Raw genomic sequence first — 14,621 nt, 5'->3', positions numbered from 1 at the left:
CGTTGATTTCGTCCAATTCCGAGAATATTTCCTTACTAGGATTTCTGAAACCAAAAACAGCAGAAAACAGCAACTTGCTCTTCGGCATCTCGTTAATAGGTTAGTGCCAGAAAATGCATAAATATGACATAAAGTATGCATAAAACATGTAGATATCATCAATAATGTGGCATGGAACATAAGAAATTATCGATACGTCGGAGACGTATCAACGACCTGCAAGCAGGCGAAGAAAATGATCCTAATTCCACTGAGCCAGAACAAGCGACAATTATAACCACAAAATAAGAACGAGACCCAGGTAGACGTCTTCCAATCTGGGAACTCCCTTCAGATAAGCAAGATGATGCTAGGCGTTTTTATATAACCGAGGGCCCCTATCAACCAAAATTGGATGAGTATGATTTTACTGGAACCGGTTCTAGCCGTCGCCGATTTCAGAGTGCTTGGTTCACAAATTTTTCCTGGTTGGAATATTCACCTTATAAAAATCGTGCATATTGCTTGCCTTGTTTTCTCTTTTCAAAAAAGCCAATTGGTAAGTGTGGTTCAGAGACATTTTCAGTCAAAGGATTTGATAAGTGGAAGAAGGTCAATGATGGAAAAGATTGTGCTTTCCTCACACATGTGGGAACTAGTCCGAGTTCAGCCCACAATTTCGCTGTTCGATGTTATGAGAGCCTGAAAAATAATATGACTCATATTGACAAGGTGATTAAAAAGCAATGCAAGAAACGGGTTGCAGATGCAAGACTAAGGCCTACGGCTTCCATCGATGTTATTAAGTAAGAATTATTCATTTTCAAGTTATTAGAATTTCTTTGTTGCATGTTATATTGTTATCTAACAAATTTTCACATTGCATCAGGTTGTTAATGCGCCAAGCATGTCCCTTTAGAGGGAATGATGAATCTGAAGATTCCACAAACCAAGGAAATTTCAAGGAAATTTTGAAGCTTGTGGGTTCTTATAATAAGGAGGTGGGAGAAGTTATTAAAAATGCTCCAAGAAATGCTAAGTACACATCACCAAGTATTTAGAAGGAAATTGCAGGTATATTTGCTCGAAAAGTGCAAAATCACATTTCAGAAGAAATTGCTAATAGCAAGTTTACTATCATGGTTGATGAATCTCGAGATGAGTCTAAGAAAGAGCAGATGGCTGTTGTTCTTCGATTTGTTAACATAGATGGGGAGATAAAGGAGCGTTTCATTGATCTTATTCATGTTAGTGACACTTGTGCTTTGACTCTCAAGAACTCAATTATTGCTGTGTTAGTTGGTAATGGGTTGAGTGTGAATGATATCAGAGGGAAAGGCTACGATGGAGCAAGTAACATGAGAGGAGAGTGGAATGGGCTTAAAGCTCTAATTCTCCAGGAATGTCCTTATGCGTACTATATTCACTGTCTTGCTCATCAACTCCAATTGGCTCTTGTTGCTGCTTCAAGGGAGGTACCTAAGGTCCACAACTTCTTCCAAAATGCAAATTTTATTGTAAATACTGTTAGTGCATCTCCTAAATGCAATGATGAGCTGCTAGATAATCAGGCTATTGAAATTGCAAAGGAGATTGAACTAGGAGATCTTGACACAGGAAGAGGATTAAATCAAATTGGATCTTTACAAAGGGCCGGAGACACAAGATGGAGTTCCCACTATAAGTCAGTAAAGAGCTTTTTAAGGCTCTTTGGTCCATTAGTTTTGGTACTAAGAGGTGTAGCAAATGACCGTTCAGTTCCATGGGGTCCAAGAGGAGATGCCGAGGGTGCCCTTAATTTTCTGGTTACATTTGATTTTGTCTTCATTCTACACCTCATGGAGAAAATTATGAATATCACTGATGTCTTGTGTGTCAAACTCCAAAGTAAAACTTTGGATATTGCAAATGCACTGGATATTGTTTCTAACACAAAGCTATTGCTTGCTGAATTGACAGAAGGTGGATGGGATAGTCTTATAGAAGAGGTGGGCGCCTTTTGTTTGAAGCATGAGATTAACATACCGGATATGAAACAAAAGTAAGTATCTTTTCCAATAGTCACTTACCCATTTATAAACATACTCATTAGTGTCTAAATAGTGAAACTGATTTACATTTCTTTGATATTTGTTGCAACTTTAGGTATGTTGATGTGAAGAAATCTCGAAATAAGCATGACAACACCACAGTATTCCATCACTACAAAGTAGATGTGTTTAATGCTGCAATAGATCAACAACTGACAGAGTTGAATCATCGATTTAGTTCTCAAGTAACTGAGCTTCTAGATCTCTATACATCCTTGGATCCTAGATATGATAATTTTGACAAGTCTAAGATATGCAGACTAGTAGAAAATTTTTATCCCGCTGATTTTTCTAGTCAAGAGAGGGATAGGTTGGAGTGTGAGCTTCCACATTTTCAGCTTGATACATGCAACCATCCAGAGATCAAAAATTGCAAATCACTTGCTGAATTGACAAAAGGAATAATTAAGACTGGCAAATCATCTGATTATCCAATGGTTGAGAGGTTATTACGGTTAGTGATCACTCTTCCGGTGTCAACTGCAACAGCAGAGCGAGCCTTTTCTGCTATGAAACTAGTCAAGACACGTCTTCGCACTAAGTTGGGAGATGATTTTCTTCGCTATTGTCTCATAGTCTACATAGAGAGGGAAATAGCAGAAAAGTTTAGTGTTGAAGAAATTATTGAGACTTTTGATCTTTGTGCTCGTAAAGCCGAATTTAAATTGATAGATATGTAATTTCATTTATATTTCAGGAAAAGCATATTTTTATTATGTAGACCTATGAAATTTTAGTGTGTTGTGAGACCAATTTTTTGTGCTTATACTTTCTGCCCCCCCCCCCCCCCCCCCCCCCATCTTTCATTGCTGGCTCCGTCCCTGCTAGAGGATCATCCTCCCACACTTCACAACACTTATTCTCGCAGCCAAACCAAGCTAAGAAATGTGCTACTTTATTCCCAGTACGACGCACGTGCCTAACAGAGTGTTCGGCGAAGTCCTTCAGCATCGACTTTATTTACTCGACTAACGGTCCATGGATAGACTTGTCTACGTCGTTGCTTCTGATCTTTGCCACCGCACCAAGGCAATCAGTTTCCAACACAATCTTCGTCAACCCCTTCGTCCTTGTCATCGTCAGCGCTTGCTTGCATGCCAGGAGCTCAGTTCCGAGATAAGGTGGAAAAAATGGCTAGCTCCTGCCAGGAACACACCATCATGATCACGCATGACCACACCGCACCCACCGGAGCCGTCCTTCCCTGAGTCGAATTGAAGTCACTCTCTTTACGTGCGTGCACCGGATCGTGCTACCCCAGTCCACATAAAAAAAATGAACCAATCCCGCCGCCTGTCACAAAATCACACCCGAATTCAATTTTTGTACTTGCTGCGTGAATAAACCATGTAATCTATCTAATACATACTATGTGTCATGATCTTAGTTCAAATTTACAATTAAAAATAAATCCCCTGGCACTTAGTACGGATCGGATGGAGTACATAAGATCATCTTTTAAAGATGATCTAAGAAAGACACCCAAAGCAGGAGATGTAAGGAGGTTTACATCACATTACCATTTTTTTACATCACCAAAATATTGCTTGGTTTAGAAGATAATGCAAAATAGGGCACATGTACCATACTGGGCGATGCGAAATAGGGCACATCTGCACCAATTCCTTCTTGTTCAAAAATGTAATCTTTAAATTAGACAAATCAAACTTAAATTCAAATACTTCTAATTAAATTTTAACACTTCTAATTCGTTAGATAGGTTCGATACATTCAAATTTGACTTCGGCGATACATGAACCTAAACTTTGACACTTTAAATCATGATCTTCGACATACACTAGCCTGAACTCAATGTAACATCTAGGGATCATGCCAGTATTCATCATCGGAGCTGCTGACACCGTTCCAGAAATTTGAGTCCAACTCAGAGGAGGCTCCCGACAAGACAACAATGGCAGAGAGGGGTCAGCCTCCAGTCCTCCACCGACGGTGCAGCCTCTCCTCCAACGCCGCAACCTCCTCTTCCTTCTCTACGGCTCCCCTCGGTGAAGTACTCCTTCTCCTACTGCAAGAGCTCCTGGGTGTTCACAGCAAACCTTCTCCATTGCCGCCTCGTCAGTCTCATATGCCTACTCTGCAAAAGGTGCGGCGATTCTCCTGCGATCAGCCCGCAGTTAGGCACATCGGGGAAATTCATCTCCGCCCGCGGAAAATAGCGATGGAGCAGTCGCCTGGTCAGGTTACACCCATGCCTATGTGCTCCCTCGGTTTGATCAAAGTCGTATTTTCTAAACTTTAAACAAATATCTATAGGGAAATCAATAATTATAATATAAAATATTTTTCAAATTTTATATATTTAGTTGTACCATAGATATTTGCAGGTCGCGACAAATAATTAGAGCTGGAGGGTGGCTTATTTTTTCTTATATTTTATGTTAAACTTTAAAAGATCGACATTTACAAAACTCATAACGTGAATTAAAAAAAACGGATGAAGTACGTTGCACACCGTGTTATTGTTTGTTGCGTGGAATAAATTGCAGTGTACTTCAACTGATGGGCGCCAATTAATATCCTACTCCAATGTAACGATCACCGGATCACGTCGGTACAAACCAGCCGGCCAGCTCCGTCATTGGGCGAATTGTAGCCAAATTAAGAAAGGAAAAAAACTACTTATGCACTGTGAAATTAATCACCCCGTTTTGAATTGAAGCCACTCTCTTGACTCGACTCTTGACAATCACCACTACATACTTATACACGAATGCTTCCTTGACCAATCGCGCCGCACGTCACGAAATCACGCCCAAGTTCCATTTTTGTACTTCTGCGTGAATACATCATGTACATAATTTGTCATTTAGCACCATGCATGAGAAAATAACTAATGGTAGCAATATGTCAACTCCTTCACATACAGTTTTCAGTTGATTGTGATCACCATGGAAATAATCACAGTATCACACTCATTGAAGTCACTCTCGGGACATCACCACTAAGTACCACCCGAATTCCAAATCATCCAATAAATCCCACAGCACGGCACGGCACAAAATCATCGCGATCAATCCTTCCGCACCATTTTCTTCCACGCACAAAACCATCACATGTTGTCCTGTTTTTCAACTCCGTTGTGATTTCACGCACCAGAGCCTCACGCGCGAGTTAGCTCGTCCCAATCCTACCCTTATTCCTCCTTCATACATGCCCCACACGATCGAACAGATACAAAACGGTGAGAAGCTGGGATATTCACTTTGGCTCATAGGAGCATTTGCTCCCGTTTTGTGAATCTACATTTCAAAGTGTCAAAAAATCCTAAAATAAAATTTTCCATGTATATCTACACATTTTATATTCGTAAACAAGTTTACAAAAAAACTAAAAAATTATGTGGCTCCTGTAAAAAAAGACAAATTTTAATGCTATAACATGACTATGTATAGAACATTTTTTTGTCTTTTTTGTACACGCCCTATAAAATGTTGTTTCTTCATGAAAACTTGTGCACTAACATAGAATGTCACGATGTACACCAAAAAAATTATGTCAGAATTTTTTAACATTTTTAAAATTGTTCTTTAATTATTTTTTTATAATGGGAGCATTTGCTCCTATGAGCCAAAACGCCGCCTCCTGAGAAGCTCCTCATAGAAGCAGGTCAACAAGAAAACCAAAATCCAAGATGGTGGTGAGCCACTCGAAACATACGGGCGAAGCGTAGCTATGCATCGATATATAACCTACATAAGAGAGGAAGAATATTATTGAAAATCTTGTCATTTCTACATATCCACAGCGATCAAATAACGGCAATCACTCTCATCCTAATAAGACGCCTAAACCTAACAGCCACACCATTGAGCCGATTGCCAAATATATTGGCAACAATACGGGGTGGGTATAAGGTAGATCCTATTTGGATAGCTGACCATATAGACCTAGCAAACCTACCATAAAGAATAACTGTTCAATAGTCTCGTATTGGTGACAAAATACACATTTTTTACTTTCATGTTAGTTGTGTTTGGCAAAATTATCTTTAGTGAGAATAACCCCACGACGAAGATAACATGCAAACACTTATTAAGTTACTATCGTATATTAAATTTTAGTTGCAACAACTATTACCATGATTTACTTTGCTTCATTAACATTATCCGCCATAGGTGACACATATAACAACCTCCCAACATATCCTGATAAAGATACCGAGACAACAATAAGAATAACCTATGCATGCGCTATGACTCGCGAGGCTTGCCAGACAACAAACAACGTGCTATTGGTAATGGAAGGTAGGTGACTACAACAAGGTAATCAGCAGTAGGTAACGTGACTCGATACTAATCGCAACATACGGGTAGCAATAAAGAGCGAGGGCTGAAATTTAATTGGTGAGGAAAGATGGCTCGTCTGTGAAAAATTGCAGAAGAACTGTCAAGGAACTTGTCGTACTCCACATCACCACTTCGTGATCCTATATAAGAAGAATCAAATACTAAAACACACAACTTACTACTACAGAGAAGAATCACATGAACAGATGCATGCATGCATGACATGGCTTATGGTGTGATACACTTACCCAAATTAAGCATAATTGGATTCCTGAAACATAATTATATAGTTCATGTTATTTCTAGACCGCAAAGATAAATGCTGATTAGCAATGGAAATACATGGCATGGATGAGCTACACAATTTAAATAGAACTGAAAAAATAATTAAATTGTATCCCACATATTCCATGTGTCATATAATAGGGGAAATGCAAAAGTACACGACACGACATGATGCGTGGTGAAATCAGGCATGTGGATGTCATATCCAGATTCCTCACATTTTTATGATCGAAAACATATAAAACATTTTTTATTTGAGTTACGGTTTATAAGGTATAATTTTAGCATGATTAAAATATTTCCTGCAATTTTCAGAAAATAGAAAACGCCAAGGCGTTTCTCGCCAAAATTAGAGGAAGTCTGGGTCACTGACGTACGGGCCCGGGCGCTGCTGACCATGCGGTGACAACAGAAACGAAAGACCCTGGGTAGATTCAGGAAGGGGCAAGGGTTCTCACAAGATTAAACACATGGAAGGATCCCGTTTTTATTTTCCAAGTTCTAGGGGGTTTTGTGAAAAACCTTCAGCAACAGATCTAAAATATGGAATTCTTTATAAGACAAAACTGAAAGAAGAAACGATGGAGGCAAAAGCGGCTTGCACCGGTGCCTGAGAAGGAAGGGAAGGTTGGGTGGGACGGGAGTGAGACAGGGTGGGTTGGGACTTGGAAGAAATGGAGATGAAGGGAGACTGGGTGGGTCGGGGTGGGCGTCCTTGCGTGTGTTCGTTTTCTTTCTCCTATTTTTTCTACTCTGCATCTCGAACTAGTTGGTTTCTAGAGCGTGCGGGAAGGTTTGGGTAGCTTGATACCCCTGACGCGCCGTCTTGTTGGATGCCACGGGTCTGAACCAAGCATGCGACCTAGCCAGAAGATGCCTTGCCTCTAAACGCCACCATCGCATGAAAGACCGCCGGCGACATTAGAATACCACCGGCGAACCAAATATGTGGCGCGTTGGCGGTAAATAGCACTGGCGCACCTAAAATTTAGTGCGCCGACGGTAATCATGCGGCTATAAGCCTTTTCCTAGTAGTGATACGCTGGCGGAGGAAGTAAGAGGAGGGGTGTTTCTCACCCTGTGTGTCGTAGGCGAGGTGGCACAACTTGTTGGAGACGTAGATGAAGGAGAGGAAGCGGAGATGCACCATTGTCTGTGACCCGGATAATGATCTGGTCAGGAGCGATACATAACGGTCGGGGATGGTGTTGAGGAGGGCGCATTGAAGTATTTGGATTAGCCTAGGCGATACGCCTAATTGTTCTGGACTAGTCTTCAGCGGGTGGAGCATCGAGAGCTCTTTACGGAGGTGTCTTCACGGTTGGAGGATACGGGGAGGTATATTTTTCCCAACATGATTGGCAGCGTGATCTTCGCCTGGATCCACATAGCTAGTTTTTTTATCGAGAATTTTGGATTTTTGTCATCGGAACTATTGGTTTTTTGTAAAAGATATTTCTACGGCTGTGTGCATCCTAACTATGCAGAGGCCGAGTCTATTGCTTAAAGTAATAAAGTGTCCATTTTTGAAAAAGATGGCAGGGGTGTCTTGAGCACGAGAGGCTTGTCGACGTTCATCTGACATGCTCCCCCGTCCACAAATAAGTGTACATGCGAGTTTTCCAAGACAAATTATGAAGTGGAGTAAAAAATTGCAAACATGCATCTCTACTCTTTAATTCTTTCACCTCCAATAAGCTAAGTGCATGCAGAAAACAAGAAAAATATGTGCTTAATATTATTAGATTTGATTTGTATGCGATGGGAGAGAAGCAATTAAAGTGCATTGAGAAGATAGGAGTAGTATACTCTTTTGTGGACAAAGTTAAGAGCTAGATATCCACTTATTTAATAACGGAGGGAGTAATTCAGCGAGATCTATATATTCCACACACACACCGAGGCTGCCGTCCTGTATATTGGTTTCCTAGCCGTACATCCATGGTGCTAGACGAATATCAGTCAATTAATTGTATATCTAATCCTCAATGGAAGTATCATAAGTACTATCATACATGCTATGTTGGCAAAAATCTGATGTGTCACACGAGAGTAGTATCATAGTATGATACCGTATCATGACACATAAACTTAGAAAACTTCATGACAAATACATCATGTACACATATTTGCATTGAGATTCTACAAAACATTAAATATGACATAAGTATGATACCGTATTATGATACTATGCATTGTGGGTGTAGTATCATAAACTAATTTCATGTACATGATACTAATGTATGATACTTCCCATTGTGGGGTAGTATCATAAACTATCATAAGATAGTATCATAGTATCATCATATTTAATGTTTTGTAGAATCTCAATGGAAATTTTTGTACATGATGTATTTGTCATTAAGTTTTCTAGTTTTACGTGCTATGATACAATATCATATTATGATATCATCATATTATGATATCACTTCCATCTCTCACATCATCAGATTTTTTTCAACATGGCATGAATGATACTACGTATGATACTTTTATTGTAGCTAGTCTTAGCAAATTTAGATGTACCTACGTGAAATAGCTCAATGGATGCTGCACACTCACACGAGAACACGGAGAAGATACACACTGTGGCGAGAATATCTTTGCGATAGCTCGACCTGGTCGTCCGGTCAGTTTAATATTCTATCGATGATTATATTTAACCTAATTATAGATCAGCTAGGATTAATAGATAATTACTATGTAGTCCTTGGGCTTAACTTCGGCCCAAATTATCTTAACCGTTGGATCTACTTAATACTACACGCTATAGTAAGATGTACCATAAAATCCACAAAGTGGTTTTGGATCATGGGCACCATGCTCTCATTATATTAAAAAATTCCGAAAATAATATTTATATATTTTAAAAAATTATGTAACAAATTTCGAAAAGTAGCTAATGATGTATTCCATTAACGTATACAATCTCAATTATAAATGTTTTTTTCTAAGCTACACAAAAATGACAAAATCTGATTTTTTTGGAGATTTGAATCACTATACTTAGATCCACATATTTGTTATTTTTGTGCAGCCCAAAATACACATTATTTCCATCAAAATTTACATGTTTGTGGGATACAATACTTACTACATCATGATTTATTTTTAGATTTTTCTAAAACTTAAAAATATAATTTTTAATTATTTTTCTGAAAAGGGTCACTGATGCTTATGTGCACTAAATCTCTGTCCCGTAAAATATCCCTTTCAAAATGAAACAAGCTTGTTTACATTATCTAATCTACCGTGATGAATTTCAAACCGCAAAACAGAGATGTTGTATACTGTATACGCGATTTGCGGCTTGGCCTTTTGCAATATACTAGATCCGCGATTTGCGGTTTGGCGTTTGTAGTTTCAGGGATGCTCTTGCACTCTTGTTCCTGCTATCCTTTCTTCTGAGTAGCTAGTACCTAGTAGCTAACTATAGTAGGTACCTGTCCGAAAAGTGTATTTGGCACATGAGCACCAGTGCTCCTGATTTTTAAAAATCAAATTTTTTGTATTTTTAAAAATATGAAATTAAATACCCACATACATATAAACATTCTGAAGGTACGGCAGAAATTTTGAAGAAAAATATGTCATATTTTAAGCTATACAAAAAAGACAAATTTCTGACAAACATATACCTCTATACGTAGCCACAAATTTGTTATTTTCCTGTAGCTCAAAATACAATGCTATTTCTACCGAAACTTTGCACAATTATTTAGAATATTTGTATGTATTCATAGAATAAATGTGATGATTTTTTGAAATGCAGAAATTCAGTTTTTAAATATTTTAAAAACTGAGAGCACCGGTGCTCATGTGCACCAAATTTGCTTCCGTACCTGTCAAATTAGTGAGCTAGGAAAAAGACTGAAGCCAACGTCGACTGCCGCTCATGCTGACAATTCACTATGAATCGGCATCACTGGTTCCTTTTCATTATCTTAATTGATATCCTTATCTAGAAACGTCTTTGTCGATCAGTTTCTTGACTACAAACCGGTACCACTGATTCCTTTAAGCCTGATAATTACATTCAGGTGTGTACGGGCTTCAGGTTCTTGACTGACTGCATCAACTGTAAGGAGAAGTTTGTCTGCAACCGCTGATCTTGTTGGCACAATGGGAACCATATAAATTGCAGCTACAGCGAATTAATTAAATCGTGCGTTATCTGAAGAAGCTAGCTTCGTAGGTAAGCAAGTACGACATTTTACATCGATCGCTTTTCACTAACATTGCGTTAATCAAATCAGCAGTTCCGTGCCAATTTCCATTAAGACATGACTAACCCATGGCTTAAAGTAGCTGCCCCGCTATCCATATAGGATCGGAGAACATTAGCCTTGTAGTATGTCAGTTTAGCAGCCGCTACGAGCAAAAGTATCGTCTGACCGGTGTTCATCCACAAACAGGAAAAGACCTATAGCCACAAAAGTTATCGTGGGCGCGTCAAAACAATGCACGCCGATGCTATGTACCGATGGTACACCACTATATGGGGACGCCGGTGATAACGAAATATCACTGCGTACCATAAATTTGGTGCGCCTGAGGTAATGGTCTAGGTTTGGGCCATGTAAAAAATGGCAGCTTCTCTTGCCGCCGGTGCACCGCCATATTGGTGCGTCTGGATGATTTAATTACCACCGACGCAACAATATGGTGGTGCGCCCTGATTGAACCAGGAGCTCCCATTTTTGCTCCAGACACATCCCTTCGTGGAACGTCTTTTAAGTTTTGAAAGAATAAAAGATAATGATAGAAATTTAAAAGAAAAATCCGTCGAGATGCCCATGTGTTATGTGATCTATTTTAAGAAAAATTAACAAACATGAATTTCGATTTTTTTTCTTCCAAAAATGGCGCAATCTTTCGGTAAAACGACTTTTTTGGTTGCATATGACCTCCGATTGAAAAGTTTTTTTTATATCAAAATGTATATACGCAAAATTTTACATTTGAATTTTACTTTCCCCAAAATTGAAAAGAAATCAGGAGTTTTTGCAGGATTTAGTTCTTGATGAAAAATAAATTATACCGCTGGCGCACCGGCATAGTGGTGCGCCGGCGGGAACCTGTCGTATATAAAGAAAACAACCCGATGGTCTCTTCCCCTTGCTCACTTTCTCTCCTCCTCCTACTCCTCCTCCATCCTTTTCCTTTTTATTTCCTCCTCCTCCTCTTTCTCTTCTCGTCATCCTCCTCTTTCCGTACCTCTGGCGACACTCCGGCAAGCACCTACTCAACCCGGTGACCTCCCTCCGGCTAGTACCCCCCTGATGCTGGCGCGCAGTTGACGTGCCCGTTGGGAACCCCAAGAGGAAGGTGTGATGCGTACAGCGGCAAGTTTTCCCTCAGTAAGAAACCAAGGTTTATCGAACCAGTAGGAGCCAAGAAGCACGTTGAAGGTTGATGGCGGCGGAGTGTAGTGCGGCGCAACACCAGGGATTCCGGCGCCAACGTGGAACCTGCACAACACAACCAAATTACTTTGCCCCAACGTGACAGTGAGGTTGTCAATCTCACCGGCTTGCTGTAACAAATGATTAGATGTATAGTGTGGATGATGATGTTTGCAGAGAACAGTAGAACGAGTATTGCAGTAGATTGTATTCGATGTAAAAGAATGGACCGGGGTCCACAGTTCACTAGTGGTGTCTCTCCCATAAGAATAAGCATGTTGGGTGAACAAATTACAGTTGGGCAATTGACAAATAAAGAGGGCATGACCATGCACATACATGTTATGATGAGTAGTGTGAGATTTAATTGGGCATTACGACAAAGTACATAGACCGCTATCCAGCATGCATCTATGCCTAAAAAGTCCACCTTCAGGTTATCATCCGAACCCCCTCCAGTATTAAGTTGCAAACAACAGACAATTGCATTAAGTATGGTGCGTAATGTAATCAATAAATACATCCTTAGACATAGCATTGATGTTTTATCCCTAGTGGCAACAGCACATCCACAACCTTAGAACTTTCTGTCACTGTCCCAGATTTAATGGAGGCATGAACCCACTATCGAGCATAAATACTCCCTCTTGGAGTTACAAGTAAAAACTTGGCCAGAGCCTCTGCTAGCAACGGAGAGCATGCAAGATCTTAAACAACACATATATGATAGATTGATAATCAACATAACATAGCATTCATTATTCATCGGATCCCAACAAACGCAACATGTAGCATTACAGATAGATGATCTTGATCATGTTAGGCAGCTCACAAGATCCAACAATGATAGCACAATTAGGAGAAGACGACCATCTAGCTACTGCTATGGACCCATAGTCCAGGGGTGAACTACTCACACATCACTCCGGAGGCGACCATGGCGGTGTAGAGTCCTCCGGGAGATGATTCCCCTCTCCGACAGGGTGCCGGAGGCGATCTCCTGAATCCTCCGAGATGGGATTGGCGGCGGCGGCGTCTCTGGAAGGTTTTCCGTATCGTGGCTCTCGGTACTGGGTATTCGCGACGAAGACTTTAAGTAGGCGGAAGGGCGGAGTCGGAGGACTGACGGGGCCCCACACGCTAGGGCCGCGCGGGACCCTCCTGGGCCGCGCCGCCCTAGTGTGGCGGCGCCTCGTCGCCCCACTTCGGTTCCCTTTCGGTGTTCTGGAAGCTTAATGGAAAAATAGGCTCCTGGGCGTTGATTTCGTCCAATTCCGAGAATATTTCCTTACTAGGATTTCTGAAACCAAAAACAGCAGAAAACAGCAACTGGCTCTTCGGCATCTCGTTAATAGGTTAGTGCCGGAAAATGCATAAATATGACATAAAGTATGTATAAAACATGTAGGTATCATCAATAAAGTAGCATGGAACATAAGAAATTATCGATACGTTGGAGACGTATCACCTCCCCCCCCCCCCCCCAAGCAGGCGACCTTCCTCCGGTGACCACCTCCTCTCAACCTCAACGGCAGCCACCTCCTCAAGCTCGCCGGCGACCTCCCGTACGGTGAGTCACCTCCTCAACCCTCGCTGGCCACGGTGAATAACGTGAAGAACACATCACGATGAGATCTAGATCTAGTTTAAAATTTCGAAAAATATACCGCCGAAGCACTAGGCTTGTGCAGCGGCGATAAATCGAGTTACTGCTGGCGCACAAGGAGGTGCGCCGGAGATAACGCGTTACCACCGGCATGTTCCCACCGGCGCGCTAGTGCACTGGCGATAGCCTCTTTTGGTGCGCGTGCGACAGGCCTTTTTCTAGTAGTGATCCTAGGTTATTGCTCCCCTTGGAAAAAAGATTCAATACTAATGCTTGACCATTAATTGCATGAGGTGTTACGCATATCACATGAACGCCCACATGTTCTTTGGTGTGACATACTTATCCTCCAATCATGTCTTTCACATCGGCAAAAAGCATACTGAAGGTAGTTATCATTTCATGATAGAGAAGTTACTACATAATAGGTTCATCTCTGGTGGCGTCTGGTTGTTGCCTTGCCAGGTTCGTGCTTGTGGTGTGATGCGTTTCTGCATCGCCCTTCGACAACGGGGTCGGCATACCGGTGTCGTCGCCCCAGTCTCGACTATCCGACGCCCTTCGAGTCTGCTTGGTCTCGGTTCTGCAGGTCTTCGTCGCCTCCCCTTGCTCGCCTGCCAAGTCATGGTGACTGTTCTTTGAGGTGCTAGCCTCCCGAGGGGTTTTGGATGGCTTCGAATGCTAACCTCCCGTTCACTTGTTTTACTTGTTTCTAGTTTTCCGTTGGGGAATTTTCCCGTCAACCTTGGGAAAAAAAGTTTCATCTCCTCAACTTGCGTACATCCAAAGGAAACCGTCGTCAAACAATCGTCTTTTCACCAAAATCTACCTTCTTTTCTTATCAGATAAAGCTAAAACTTTCTACAACTTGCTTTACAAAAACAACACGGAAAGAGCCCAACGACAACATCGGTGGCATGTCCAAAGTCTCAAATTGAGGACGCCGACG

At 41.1% G+C, this 14,621-nt stretch overlaps 1 protein-coding gene across 1 annotated transcript; it reads left to right on the top strand.

Annotated features, from left to right (window-relative positions):
* The first annotated feature begins 1,157 nt into the window (after window positions 1–1,157).
* On the top strand, window positions 1,158–10,770 carry LOC127304550 (uncharacterized). The gene is made up of 3 exons (XM_071820687.1): window positions 1,158–2,020; window positions 2,125–2,523; window positions 10,719–10,770. Exons 1-3 carry the CDS (start codon window positions 1,158–1,160, stop codon window positions 10,768–10,770), a joined length of 1,314 nt encoding a protein of 437 aa, XP_071676788.1.
* Window positions 10,771–14,621: the final 3,851 nt, after the last annotated feature.

The sequence above is a fragment of the Lolium perenne genome, chromosome 5 (genome assembly GCF_019359855.2).
Source record: "Lolium perenne isolate Kyuss_39 chromosome 5, Kyuss_2.0, whole genome shotgun sequence".
NCBI lineage: Eukaryota > Viridiplantae > Streptophyta > Magnoliopsida > Poales > Poaceae > Lolium > Lolium perenne.
The sequence above is the reverse complement of the archived record's forward strand: the minus strand, read 5'-3'. Positions and strand labels throughout refer to the sequence as shown.

What these genes read in the sequence shown, in the direction of transcription:
- LOC127304550 (XM_071820687.1), top strand. Translation starts at nt 1,158, where the DNA reads ATGGCTGTTGTTCTTCGATTTGTTAACATAGATGGGGAGATAAAGGAG. An exon ending in ATACCGGATATGAAACAAAA is followed by an intron (nt 2,021 to 2,124) that starts GTAAGTATCTTT and finishes TTGCAACTTTAG; the next exon opens with GTATGTTGATGTGAAGAAAT. An exon ending in ATGGTTGAGAGGTTATTACG is followed by an intron (nt 2,524 to 10,718) that starts GTTAGTGATCAC and finishes TACGGGCTTCAG; the next exon opens with GTTCTTGACTGACTGCATCA.